This window comes from Oncorhynchus mykiss, chromosome 2 (genome assembly GCF_013265735.2).
Source record: "Oncorhynchus mykiss isolate Arlee chromosome 2, USDA_OmykA_1.1, whole genome shotgun sequence".
Taxonomy (NCBI): Eukaryota; Metazoa; Chordata; class Actinopteri; order Salmoniformes; family Salmonidae; genus Oncorhynchus; species Oncorhynchus mykiss.
The window spans coordinates 85,190,907-85,203,472 of NC_048566.1; the positions used below are offsets into that span (position 1 = coordinate 85,190,907).

Below are 12,566 nucleotides of genomic sequence, written 5' to 3' on the forward strand. Positions count from 1 at the left end.
TTGTTTTGATTCAGTGTTTAGTGCTTTCTTTAATTAAAATCATCACGAACACTTACCACGCTGCGCTTTGGTCCGATCCTTACTCCTCCTCAGACGAAGAGGAGGAAAGCCGTTACATTCCCTTCTTTGTTCAAGAAAGTACAAAATCTTCATGATGTACAGTAAGCAAAAGGAGCAAACATACTGTATAAACATAAAACATTATTTTATACAGTCACTTAAATTAATGTATGATTAACTCAACAGTGATTTATTGATCACTGCTATTGAAGATATACATTGTGTAAAATGTGCACACACTTTGTGTGTGTGTGTGTGTGTGTACGGGTGCCATTCTTCCACATCTAGTTCAGTGTATATTTCTTCAAGGGAGCATCTTTCGTCATTCCAATCCTCTGGTCTGTTGAATGGTGTACAAACTCCCCACAGTCCTGTTCTGTTTCTTTCCAGCTGTTAGGCTTCCCATCCCCCCAATACCTGCAGTTGAAACAACACATAGACTCAAACTGTCAACTATATAAGAGCCTACTACTCCAGTCAGTGATTTCTAATAGACACATCCCTCTGATTGACCCTGATTCGGCCCACTGCAGTAAAATGTTAAACCAGAGATGTTTCTTGTCCCTCTAAACACCATGTTATATTAACCTCACGTATCAAATCTTTTTTAAATAAATTATAGATGAAAATAACTTATTGCAAGGAACAATTCTGAGAGGCATTTCAGGAGAGTGACTTGAGTCTGCTTATGGAGCATTTCCTTTTGATTTCACAATATCTGCATCTGCATAATAATGCAGAACGAAGAGAGAAAAAACAAGAAAGAGAGAGGGAAGTGAAACAGTGAGAGTGAGAGTGAGAGAGGAGGAGAAGTGCCATTGACCAGTACAGTGCCAGTACAGTAGAAAATATATCAGCTAAAGAATGTTGTTCTGTAAAATCTTCATTCGACCATGAACTGCACCTCGTCTTCTAAAGAACTATGACCTCTCTTAAATCCTATGCAGCACCTTTCCTGGGAAATCACATTATCTTGACTTCCGCCTAACCATAAGGCCTTAGACAGATGGATAGTTTCTTACTAATCATCACATTTGATGGGTACGCCCAAATCAACCACAAGTTACAATGGTACATTATTACTTCATAACTGTTTGACCAAGTAATGGTATGATGATGTTGGCACAAAATGTACTGTACTTTGGACTATAAAACACGTTTGGTGACCAGGATCTTGCGTTTGGTGCTAGATCAATACATTTCAGTACAGTAGGTTCATCATATGACTTAAATCCACACAAGTGCAATATATTTGGATTAATCAATTTTCAAATGTCAAAGACCATGGTAAGAATGATTTCCATTGCATTTGTTATTTTGTATTCATTGTCTGACTATTTTGTGGGCTAACGTGTCACTGAGGGTCTGAGAATCTGTCTGTTTATGTGTGCTTATTTGGCATGCTAGTATATTTGACTTTTTTAGCTTCAGTGTTTTGGGTTAAAGTGTTTTTGATAGACAAACTTTGCCAATACATACTGTACATACACACATACTGCGGCCATCAGATTTTCTGAATGTAGACCTAAAGTACTGCAAGGTACAGGGACAGTATCTGAGCATATGTGTACAGATACCTGAGGAAATCTTTACAAACACAGGTAGAAGACAATGATTCCAGCACAATGAAGATATTGGATATTGATGACGACACACATAGCATGACCAGAACAAGAGATGGCGTTAAATATTCAGGTACCAACACACACACACACTAGTGGTGCGGGTCAGTTGTTTGTTCACCCGCACCCAACCGCATTTGTTAATAATCCATCTGCAACCGCCCGACTATTCGTGATAAAGTGAAAATCTGAGGACCGCACCCGACCCTAACCCACTAATATACAAAATGTGTCATAGGATATAGTCAGAGACAGAGGAAATATTTTTTGACATGATTTAGATATGTTTCTGCTTATAATTTCTGACATTTTGGTAGGCTATTTGTTAGTCAACTTGTCTATAATTAGATACATGCAGCTTCTCTTCTGTCATTATACTGTATGTTGCCCTAGAACAGGGCTTCCCAAACTCGGTCCTGTGGCCCCGTTGGGGGCACGTTTTGGTTTTTGCCCTAGCACTACACAGCTGATTCAAATAATCAAAGCTTGAAGGTGAGTAGGTTATTTGAATCAGCTGTGTAGTGCTAGGGCAAACACCAAAAGGTGCGCCCAGGGGAGGCCCCAAGACAGAGTTTGAGAAATCCTGTTCTAGAAGACTAAATAAACCCTTGCTCACCAGAGTAATGTCATACATCGATAGAATTAATACTTCCGTCTAGTTGAGATTGGTCAAGTTTTCTCTGTCAAACGTTTAGGGACCGGGGAGAAAATGCAAAAATCAAAAAGAAGGGAAAGATTTTCTGTGCAAAAGTTCCAAATGGCATCAGTTTGACCAGTTGTAATGAAATAGAATGCTGTGAAAACGACCCAATATGTTTCTAATAAGATTGATAATATCTTGTGATGTAGTACATTTTCAGTGGTGGAAGAGACCATACAAAGTTGCTGCATTGTGTCTGGGGCTGCTGTGTGTTCTCCTACTGGCTGGGATCATAGGCCTGTGTGTACACTGTAAGTTTAGTATGTTCTCACTAAAACATTGATCTTCTTCAGTGACATAATTATTGATAAATGTTTTCAATGTTTCACTGTTCCCCTAGTCACTGGTCAGCATTATTCTCCTGAGAGAGACCAGCTACAGACCAGCTACAACAACATGACTAAAGAGGGAGACCAGCTACATATCAATTATAGCACCCTGACTAAAGAGAGAGACCCGCTACAGACCAGTTATAGTACTCTGACTAAAGAGAGAGACCAGCTACAGACCAGTTATAGCACCCTGACTAAAGAGAGAGACCAGTTACAGACCAGTTATAGCACCCTGACTAAAGATAGAGACCAGCTACAGAGGGAGACAATCAGACTGAACAAGAAGCTCAAAGGTGAGTAAAATGACATTTGACTTCATTAGAAGTCCTTTCTGTGTCATGTTGTTTTCTTGCTACTTCATTCAATGAGAGTGGTATCAATCAAATATTGTAAATAAAGTAAGGAAAACTTCTAGGGAGACCTTGTCACGAAGGATGGATAAAGTTCGAAACCAGCTGTTACTTCTTCTCAACTGTGAATAAAACCTGGGAGGAGAGCAGAGTGGACTGTCTAAGGAGAGAAGCACACCTTGTGATCATAAACAACAGAGAGGAACAGGTGAGAGAGATAAAGACAGAGAGAGAGGTGGGTGATAGAGGATATATATGAGCAATGTCTTTTTTCTGTGCCGCAATGACAGGTATTTATCAATGGGTTAAACGGAGCAAATAAACAAATCTGGATTGGTCTGACTGACACATTTGCTGAGGGAACCTGGAAATGGGTGGACGGCACACCACTGACTACCACGTAAGACATTTGAAGAGTTCTGTTTCTATTAGAAATCACTGACTGGAGTAGTAGGCTCTGATAGAGTTGACAGTTTGATTCTATGTGTTGTTTCTACTTCAGGTATTGGGGGGATGGACAGCCTAATAGCTGGAAAGAAACAGAGCAGGACTGTGGGGAGTTTATTCACCGTTCAACAGACCCAGGGGATTGGAATGACGATGGGTGTTCCGTTGAACAATACTGTGTCTGTGAGAAATAGGATTATCATAGATACTCTCTCTGCACTGTCATCAATTTAAAGGACCTCTCTATGTCCTATGCTACTCCTTTTAGTCTTATGTCTGAAGACAGATGTTATTTGGTGGAATGGTACTAGATGTGGGAGAATGCCACACGCTGACAAACACACACACATGTACAGTGCCAGTCAAACGTTTGGACACACCAACTCATTCAAGGCTTTTTCTTTACTATTTTCTACATTGTAGAGTAATAGTGAAGACATCAAAAAGATCAAATAACACATATGGAATCATATAGTAATCAAATAAGTGCTAAACAAATCAAAATATATGTTATATTTGAGATTCTTCAAAGTAGCCACCGTTTGCCTTGATGGCAGCTTTGTACACTCTTGGCATTCTCTCAGTACCTAAGTATGGTTCCCAATCAGAGACAACGATAGACAGCTGTCCCTGATTGAGAACCATACTCTGCCAAATTATAGAAATACAAAATCATAGAAAACAAAAACATAGAATGCCCACCCCAAATCACACCCTGACCAAACCAAATAGAGACATAAAAAGACCATCTAAGGTCAGGGCGTGACAATCTGTGCATGTGTGATTTCCACTGTGAAGCATGGGGGAGGAGGTGTGATGGTGTGGTGGTGATTTGCTGGTTACACTATTAGTGATCTATTTAGAATTCAAGGCACACTTAACCAGCATGGCTTCCAAGAATAAAATAAGGGGGTCAATGTAAATAGTCCTGGTAGCCATTTGATTAACTGTTCAGCAGTCTTATGGCTTAGGGGTAGAAGCTGTTAAAGAGCCTTTTGGTCCCAGACAGTCTGTGACTTGGGTGGCTGGAATGTTTGACAATTTTTTGTGCCTTCCTCTGACTCTCAGCCTGCTATAGAGGTACCATACACACTACCCTCTGTAGCTCCTTGCGGTCAGATGCCGAACAGTTGCCATACCAAACGGTGATGCAACCAGTCAGGATGCTCTCAATGGTGCAGCTGTATAACTATTGTAGGATCTGAGGTCCCATTACAAATCTTTTCAGCCTCCTAGGTGTTGTCGTGCCCTCTTCATGACTGTGTTGGTGTGTTTGGACCATGATAGATCCTTAGTGATGTGGACACCGAGGCATTTGAAGCTCTCAACCCACTCCACTACAGCCCCATCGATGTAAATGGGGGTATGCTCGAACCTCCTTTTCCTGTAGTCCACGATCAGCGGTTGTTGTCCAGGCACCACACTGCCAGGTCTTTGACCTCCTCCCTATAGACTGTCTTATCATCGTCAGTGATGAGGCCTACCAACGTCATGTCGTCGGCAAGCTTAATAGTGGTGTTGGAGTTGTGAGTGGCCACGCAGTTGTGGGTGAACAGAGAGTACAGGATGGGACTAAACACTCACACCCCTGAGGGGCCCCCGTGTTGATGGTCAGCGTGGCGGATGTGTTGTTGCCTACCCTCACCATGAGGTGTTCAGTTCCAGGTTACTTAGCTTAGAGATGAGCTTGGAGGGCACTATAGTGTAGAATGATGAGCTGTAGTCAATGAACAGCATTCTTACATATGTGTTCCTTTTCTTCAGGTGGGAAAGGGCATTGTGGAGTGCAATACAAATTGGATCATCTGTGGATCTGTTGGGCAATATGCGAATTGGAGTAGGTCCAGGGTTTCTGGGATGATGGTGTTGATGTGAGCCATGACCAGCCATTCAAAGCATTTCATGACTACAGATGTGAGTGCTACGGGGCGGCAGGTTATCTGGTGCTCTCAAGCATGGTTCAGTGTTGCTTGCCTCGAAGCAAGCAGAGAAGGCATTTAGCTCGACTGGTAGGCTCGCGTCACTGGGCAGCTCGCAGCTGGATTTCCCTTTGTAATCCGTGATGGTTTGCAAGCACTTCCACATCCGACAAGCCAGTATAGTAGGATTTGATCTTATTCCTGTATTGATACTTTGCCTGTTTGATGGTTCATCAGAGAGCATAGCACAAGAAGGGAAAGATTTTCTGTGCAAAAGTTCCAAATGGCATCAGTTTGACCAGTTGTAATGAAATAGAATGCTGTGAAAACGACCCAATATGTTTCTAATAAGATTGATAATATCTTGTGATGTAGTACATTTTCAGTGGTGGAAGAGACCATACAAAGTTGCTGCATTGTGTCTGGGGCTGCTGTGTGTTCTCCTACTGGCTGGGATCATAGGCCTGTGTGTACACTGTAAGTTTAGTATGTTCTCACTAAAACATTGATCTTCTTCAGTGACATAATTATTGATAAATGTTTTCAATGTTTCACTGTTCCCCTAGTCACTGGTCAGCATTATTCTCCTGAGAGAGACCAGCTACAGACCAGCTACAACAACATGACTAAAGAGGGAGACCAGCTACATATCAATTATAGCACCCTGACTAAAGAGAGAGACCCGCTACAGACCAGTTATAGTACTCTGACTAAAGAGAGAGACCAGCTACAGACCAGTTATAGCACCCTGACTAAAGAGAGAGACCAGTTACAGACCAGTTATAGCACCCTGACTAAAGATAGAGACCAGCTACAGAGGGAGACAATCAGACTGAACAAGAAGCTCAAAGGTGAGTAAAATGACATTTGACTTCATTAGAAGTCCTTTCTGTGTCATGTTGTTTTCTTGCTACTTCATTCAATGAGAGTGGTATCAATCAAATATTGTAAATAAAGTAAGGAAAACTTCTAGGGAGACCTTGTCACGAAGGATGGATAAAGTTCGAAACCAGCTGTTACTTCTTCTCAACTGTGAATAAAACCTGGGAGGAGAGCAGAGTGGACTGTCTAAGGAGAGAAGCACACCTTGTGATCATAAACAACAGAGAGGAACAGGTGAGAGAGATAAAGACAGAGAGAGAGGTGGGTGATAGAGGATATATATGAGCAATGTCTTTTTTCTGTGCCGCAATGACAGGTATTTATCAATGGGTTAAACGGAGCAAATAAACAAATCTGGATTGGTCTGACTGACACATTTGCTGAGGGAACCTGGAAATGGGTGGACGGCACACCACTGACTACCACGTAAGACATTTGAAGAGTTCTGTTTCTATTAGAAATCACTGACTGGAGTAGTAGGCTCTGATAGAGTTGACAGTTTGATTCTATGTGTTGTTTCTACTTCAGGTATTGGGGGGATGGACAGCCTAATAGCTGGAAAGAAACAGAGCAGGACTGTGGGGAGTTTATTCACCGTTCAACAGACCCAGGGGATTGGAATGACGATGGGTGTTCCGTTGAACAATACTGTGTCTGTGAGAAATAGGATTATCATAGATACTCTCTCTGCACTGTCATCAATTTAAAGGACCTCTCTATGTCCTATGCTACTCCTTTTAGTCTTATGTCTGAAGACAGATGTTATTTGGTGGAATGGTACTAGATGTGGGAGAATGCCACACGCTGACAAACACACACACATGTACAGTGCCAGTCAAACGTTTGGACACACCAACTCATTCAAGGCTTTTTCTTTACTATTTTCTACATTGTAGAGTAATAGTGAAGACATCAAAAAGATCAAATAACACATATGGAATCATATAGTAATCAAATAAGTGCTAAACAAATCAAAATATATGTTATATTTGAGATTCTTCAAAGTAGCCACCGTTTGCCTTGATGGCAGCTTTGTACACTCTTGGCATTCTCTCAGTACCTAAGTATGGTTCCCAATCAGAGACAACGATAGACAGCTGTCCCTGATTGAGAACCATACTCTGCCAAATTATAGAAATACAAAATCATAGAAAACAAAAACATAGAATGCCCACCCCAAATCACACCCTGACCAAACCAAATAGAGACATAAAAAGACCATCTAAGGTCAGGGCGTGACAATCTGTGCATGTGTGATTTCCACTGTGAAGCATGGGGGAGGAGGTGTGATGGTGTGGTGGTGATTTGCTGGTTACACTATTAGTGATCTATTTAGAATTCAAGGCACACTTAACCAGCATGGCTTCCAAGAATAAAATAAGGGGGTCAATGTAAATAGTCCTGGTAGCCATTTGATTAACTGTTCAGCAGTCTTATGGCTTAGGGGTAGAAGCTGTTAAAGAGCCTTTTGGTCCCAGACAGTCTGTGACTTGGGTGGCTGGAATGTTTGACAATTTTTTGTGCCTTCCTCTGACTCTCAGCCTGCTATAGAGGTACCATACACACTACCCTCTGTAGCTCCTTGCGGTCAGATGCCGAACAGTTGCCATACCAAACGGTGATGCAACCAGTCAGGATGCTCTCAATGGTGCAGCTGTATAACTATTGTAGGATCTGAGGTCCCATTACAAATCTTTTCAGCCTCCTAGGTGTTGTCGTGCCCTCTTCATGACTGTGTTGGTGTGTTTGGACCATGATAGATCCTTAGTGATGTGGACACCGAGGCATTTGAAGCTCTCAACCCACTCCACTACAGCCCCATCGATGTAAATGGGGGTATGCTCGAACCTCCTTTTCCTGTAGTCCACGATCAGCGGTTGTTGTCCAGGCACCACACTGCCAGGTCTTTGACCTCCTCCCTATAGACTGTCTTATCATCGTCAGTGATGAGGCCTACCAACGTCATGTCGTCGGCAAGCTTAATAGTGGTGTTGGAGTTGTGAGTGGCCACGCAGTTGTGGGTGAACAGAGAGTACAGGATGGGACTAAACACTCACACCCCTGAGGGGCCCCCGTGTTGATGGTCAGCGTGGCGGATGTGTTGTTGCCTACCCTCACCATGAGGTGTTCAGTTCCAGGTTACTTAGCTTAGAGATGAGCTTGGAGGGCACTATAGTGTAGAATGATGAGCTGTAGTCAATGAACAGCATTCTTACATATGTGTTCCTTTTCTTCAGGTGGGAAAGGGCATTGTGGAGTGCAATACAAATTGGATCATCTGTGGATCTGTTGGGCAATATGCGAATTGGAGTAGGTCCAGGGTTTCTGGGATGATGGTGTTGATGTGAGCCATGACCAGCCATTCAAAGCATTTCATGACTACAGATGTGAGTGCTACGGGGCGGCAGGTTATCTGGTGCTCTCAAGCATGGTTCAGTGTTGCTTGCCTCGAAGCAAGCAGAGAAGGCATTTAGCTCGACTGGTAGGCTCGCGTCACTGGGCAGCTCGCAGCTGGATTTCCCTTTGTAATCCGTGATGGTTTGCAAGCACTTCCACATCCGACAAGCCAGTATAGTAGGATTTGATCTTATTCCTGTATTGATACTTTGCCTGTTTGATGGTTCATCAGAGAGCATAGCACAATTTCTTATAAGCGTCCGGATTAGTGTCCCGCTCGTTGAAAGCGGCAGCTCTAGCCTATAGTTCAGTGCGGATTTTGCCTGTAATCGATGGCTTCTGGTTGCGATATGTACGTACGGTCACTTCCGGTAGATGGGTAAAAAAGCAGACATTACCTTTTAATATCCCTTTGAGCATGGCGAAGATATTAATTGCACTTTGGAAGGTGTATCAATACACCTAGCCACTACAAAGACAAAGGAGTCCTTCCTAACTCAATTGCCGGGGGGAGGAAACCGCTCAAGGATTTCACCATGAGGCCAATGGTGACTTTAAAACAGTTACAGAGTTTAATGGCTGTGATAGGAGAAAACAGAGGATAGATCAACAACATTGTAGTTACTCCACAATACTAACCTAATTGACAGAGTGAAAAGAAGGAAATCTACACAGAATAAAAAATATTCCAAACGATGCATCCTGTTTGCAACAAGGTACTAAAGTAATACCGCAAAAAAATGCACTGCAAAGTAACTCATTTTTTGTCCTGAATACAAAGTGTTATGTTTGGGGCAAATCTAATACAACACATTACTGAGTTCCACTCTCCATATTTTCAAGCATATTGGTGGCTGCATCATGTTATGGGTATGCTTGTAATCGTTAAGGACTGGGGAGATTTTTAGGATAAAAATTAAACGGAATAGAGCTAAGCACAGGGCAAATCCTAGACGAAAACCAGGTTCAGTCTGCTTTCCACCAGACACTGGGAGATAAATGCACCTTTCAGCAGAAGAATAACCTTAAACATAAGGCCAAATCTACACTGCTTACCAAGAAGACAGTAAATGTTCCTGAGTGGTTGAGTTGCAGTTTTGACTAAAATCTGTTTGATAATCTATGGCAAGACTTGAAAATGATTGTCTAGCAATGATCAACAACTAATTTGACAGAGCTTGAAGAATTTTGAAAATATGAATGGGCAAATATTGTACAATGCAGGTGTGCAAAGCTATTAGAGCTGTAATCGCTGCCAAAGGTGATTCTGACATGTATTGACTCAGGAGTGGGAATACTTATGTAAATTATTGTATTTCTTTTTCACTAAATTTGCTAACATTTCTAAAAACATGTTTTCACTTTGTCGTTATGGGGTATTGTGTATAGATGGGTTATAAAAATAATACATTTAATCAATTTTGAATTTAGGCTGTAACACAACAAAATGTGGAATAAATCCAGGGCTATGAATATTTTCTGATGGCACTGTACACAGGAATGCAACTATTCCAACACTGAAGCTCATTGTTGGAATATATGTGTGTTCACTCAAGAAATGTGTGTAGAGGGATCGGTTAGAATGCAGTTGAGTGAGTGAGACATGGAGGGGAAAGGGAATTTAGAGAGAAGAACTGTGTGATGCTTGGTTTGGTTTATTTTTTGTTGTGCTCCGCAAATGCCTGTCGGCAAATGCACATGTAGGCAAATGGTACACTAGAGACAAAGCAAATTAATGTTGTCTTCAAGATATAACATTTAAAAAAGTCAAAGCACATTCCACCAAATAGTTTGACAGTATTTAAAAAATAAAAATATTTCTGGTTAACACCACCCACAGTCGGTCTAAGGCACTACATCGCAGTGCTAGCTGTGTCACTACAGATCCTGGTTCGATTCCAGGCTGTGCCGCAGCCGGCCGTGACCAGAGACCCATGAGGTGGCGCACAATTGTCCCAGCATCGTCCGGGTTAGGGGAGTGTTTGGATGGCCTGGATGTCCTTGTCCCATCGCGCACTAGCGACTCCTGTGGCAGGCCGGGCGCATGCATGCTGACACAGTCGCCAGGTGTACAGTGTTTCCTCCTACAAATTGGTGTGGCTGGCTTCCGGGTTAAGTGGGAATTGTGTCAAGAAGCAGTGTGGCTTGGCGGAGTCGTGTTTCGGAGGACGCATGGCTCTCGACCTTTGACTCTCCTGAGTCCGTACGGGAGTTGCAGCGATGGTACAAGACTGTAACTACCAATTGGATACCACAAAATTGGGGAGAAAAAGAGGGGGAAAAAATATATATAATATGTATATATATATATATATATATCAAAAATTATACTTTCAAAAAATAAAACACCCCCTACAGTCGATGTCCACGTCCTCGCGGAAATCCAATTACAATAAAAAAAAATACCCCATCAAAATCCGTCAGTTTAAGCTAGAGATATCCGGTTATCCGGTTTTTGCATTGGATGCGCCTCAATCAACCACATCCACCTATGTCACCCTTCCGCATCTACGGTGAAAGGTGACAGAGCTAGAGCAGTGTTTGTCAGACCATGAGACATCCCAAAAATCATTTTACACACAAAATCATCTGCAGCATTCAAACGGTTTGGCCTAGAAACTATTTTGACCCCTCGATGGATAGTTGACTCTCACAAACAAGATGGTGTTCTCCTTTTTTCTCTACGACCCTCACAAGAATCTTGAGACTCATCTGAACTCATCCTGACCCCTCCTGTCTCAGCCTCCAGTATTTATGCTGCAGTAGTTTATGTGTCGGGGGGCTAGGGTCAGTTTGTTATATCTGGAGTACTTCTCCTGTCCTATTCGGTGTCCTGTGTGAATCTAAGTGTGCGTTCTCTAATTCTCTCCTTCTCTATTTCTCTCTCTCGGAGGACCTGAGCCCTAGGACCATGCCCCAGGACTACCTGACATGATGACTCCTTGCTGTCCCCAGTCCACCTGGCTGTGCTGCTGCTCCAGTTTCAACTGTTCTGCCTTATTATTATTCGACCATGCTGGTCATTTATGAACATTTGAACATCTTGGCCATGTTCTGTTATAATCTCCACCCGGCACAGCCAGAAGAGGACTGGCCATCCCACATATGCTCTCTCTAATTCTCTCTTTCTTTCTCTCTCTCGGAGGACCTGAGCCCTAGGACCATGCCCCAGGAATACCTGACATGATGACTCCTTGCTGTCCCCAGTCCACCTGACTGTGCTGCTGCTCCAGTTTCAACTGTTCTGCCTTATTATTATTCGACCATGCTGGTCATTTATGAACATTTGAACATCTTGACCATGTTTTGTTATAATCTCCACCCGGCACAGCCAGAAGAGGACTGGCCACCCCACATAGCCTGGTTCCTCTCTAGGTTTCTTCCTAGGTTTTGGCCTTTCTAGTGAGTTTTTCCTAGCCACTGTGCTTCTACACCTGCATTGCTTGCTGTTTGTGGTTTTAGGCTGGGTTTCTGTACAGCACTTTGAGATATCAGCTGATGTACGAAGGGCTATATAAATAAATTTGATTTGATTTGATTTGAACTCAGTACAGCCGATCTTAAAACTTCTGTCTTCCACCTTCACACTAATATGACCCTTCTGTGCAAAGGTGAGACTCTTGTGAGGCCTGTAGGATGTAGGATGTAAGATGCCCACCGGCCTCACAAGATCCGTCTGAAGGTCCCCGTTACCGTTTGAAAAAGTTACTGGAAGTATATAAGGAGACTGTTCAGTGCCAAAAATAAGGGGTTAAATACATATAACAAAATATATAATTACCTATAATAATAATAATAATTCCTTATCTTTCTTAAGAACAAACTTCCTTCAGATAATTTTTTGGTGACTATCTGTT

General features: G+C 42.4%; 2 protein-coding genes across 2 annotated transcripts; both read left to right on the forward strand.

Annotated features, from left to right (window-relative positions):
• Window positions 1-1,107: 1,107 nt before the first annotated feature.
• On the forward strand, window positions 1,108-3,922 carry LOC110498064 (CD209 antigen-like protein C). The gene is made up of 7 exons (XM_036934715.1): window positions 1,108-1,347; window positions 1,662-1,755; window positions 2,532-2,633; window positions 2,723-3,007; window positions 3,130-3,272; window positions 3,355-3,464; window positions 3,567-3,922. The coding sequence occupies exons 1-7, from the start codon at window positions 1,333-1,335 to the stop codon at window positions 3,703-3,705; spliced, it is 888 nt and encodes a 295-aa protein (XP_036790610.1). The 5' UTR covers window positions 1,108-1,332; the 3' UTR covers window positions 3,706-3,922.
• Window positions 3,923-5,702: 1,780 nt separating this feature from the next.
• LOC118937296 (CD209 antigen-like protein C) lies at window positions 5,703-7,196 on the forward strand. The gene is made up of 5 exons (XM_036934731.1): window positions 5,703-5,907; window positions 5,997-6,281; window positions 6,404-6,546; window positions 6,629-6,738; window positions 6,841-7,196. Exons 1-5 carry the CDS (start codon window positions 5,769-5,771, stop codon window positions 6,977-6,979), a joined length of 816 nt encoding a protein of 271 aa, XP_036790626.1. The 5' UTR covers window positions 5,703-5,768; the 3' UTR covers window positions 6,980-7,196.
• Window positions 7,197-12,566: the final 5,370 nt, after the last annotated feature.

Excerpts from the sequence above, each read along its gene's own strand:
- LOC118937296 (XM_036934731.1), top strand. The coding sequence starts at position 5,769 with ATGTTTCTAATAAGATTGATAATATCTTGTGATGTAGTACATTTTCAG. Across the intron at positions 6,282-6,403 it reads ACTGAACAAGAAGCTCAAAG|GGAGACCTTGTCACGAAGGA; the intron begins GTGAGTAAAATG and ends GAAAACTTCTAG. Across the intron at positions 6,739-6,840 it reads GGCACACCACTGACTACCAC|GTATTGGGGGGATGGACAGC; the intron begins GTAAGACATTTG and ends TTTCTACTTCAG.
- LOC110498064 (XM_036934715.1), top strand. Across the intron at positions 1,756-2,531 it reads AGATGGCGTTAAATATTCAG|TACATTTTCAGTGGTGGAAG; the intron begins GTACCAACACAC and ends CTTGTGATGTAG. Across the intron at positions 2,634-2,722 it reads CATAGGCCTGTGTGTACACT|TCACTGGTCAGCATTATTCT; the intron begins GTAAGTTTAGTA and ends CTGTTCCCCTAG.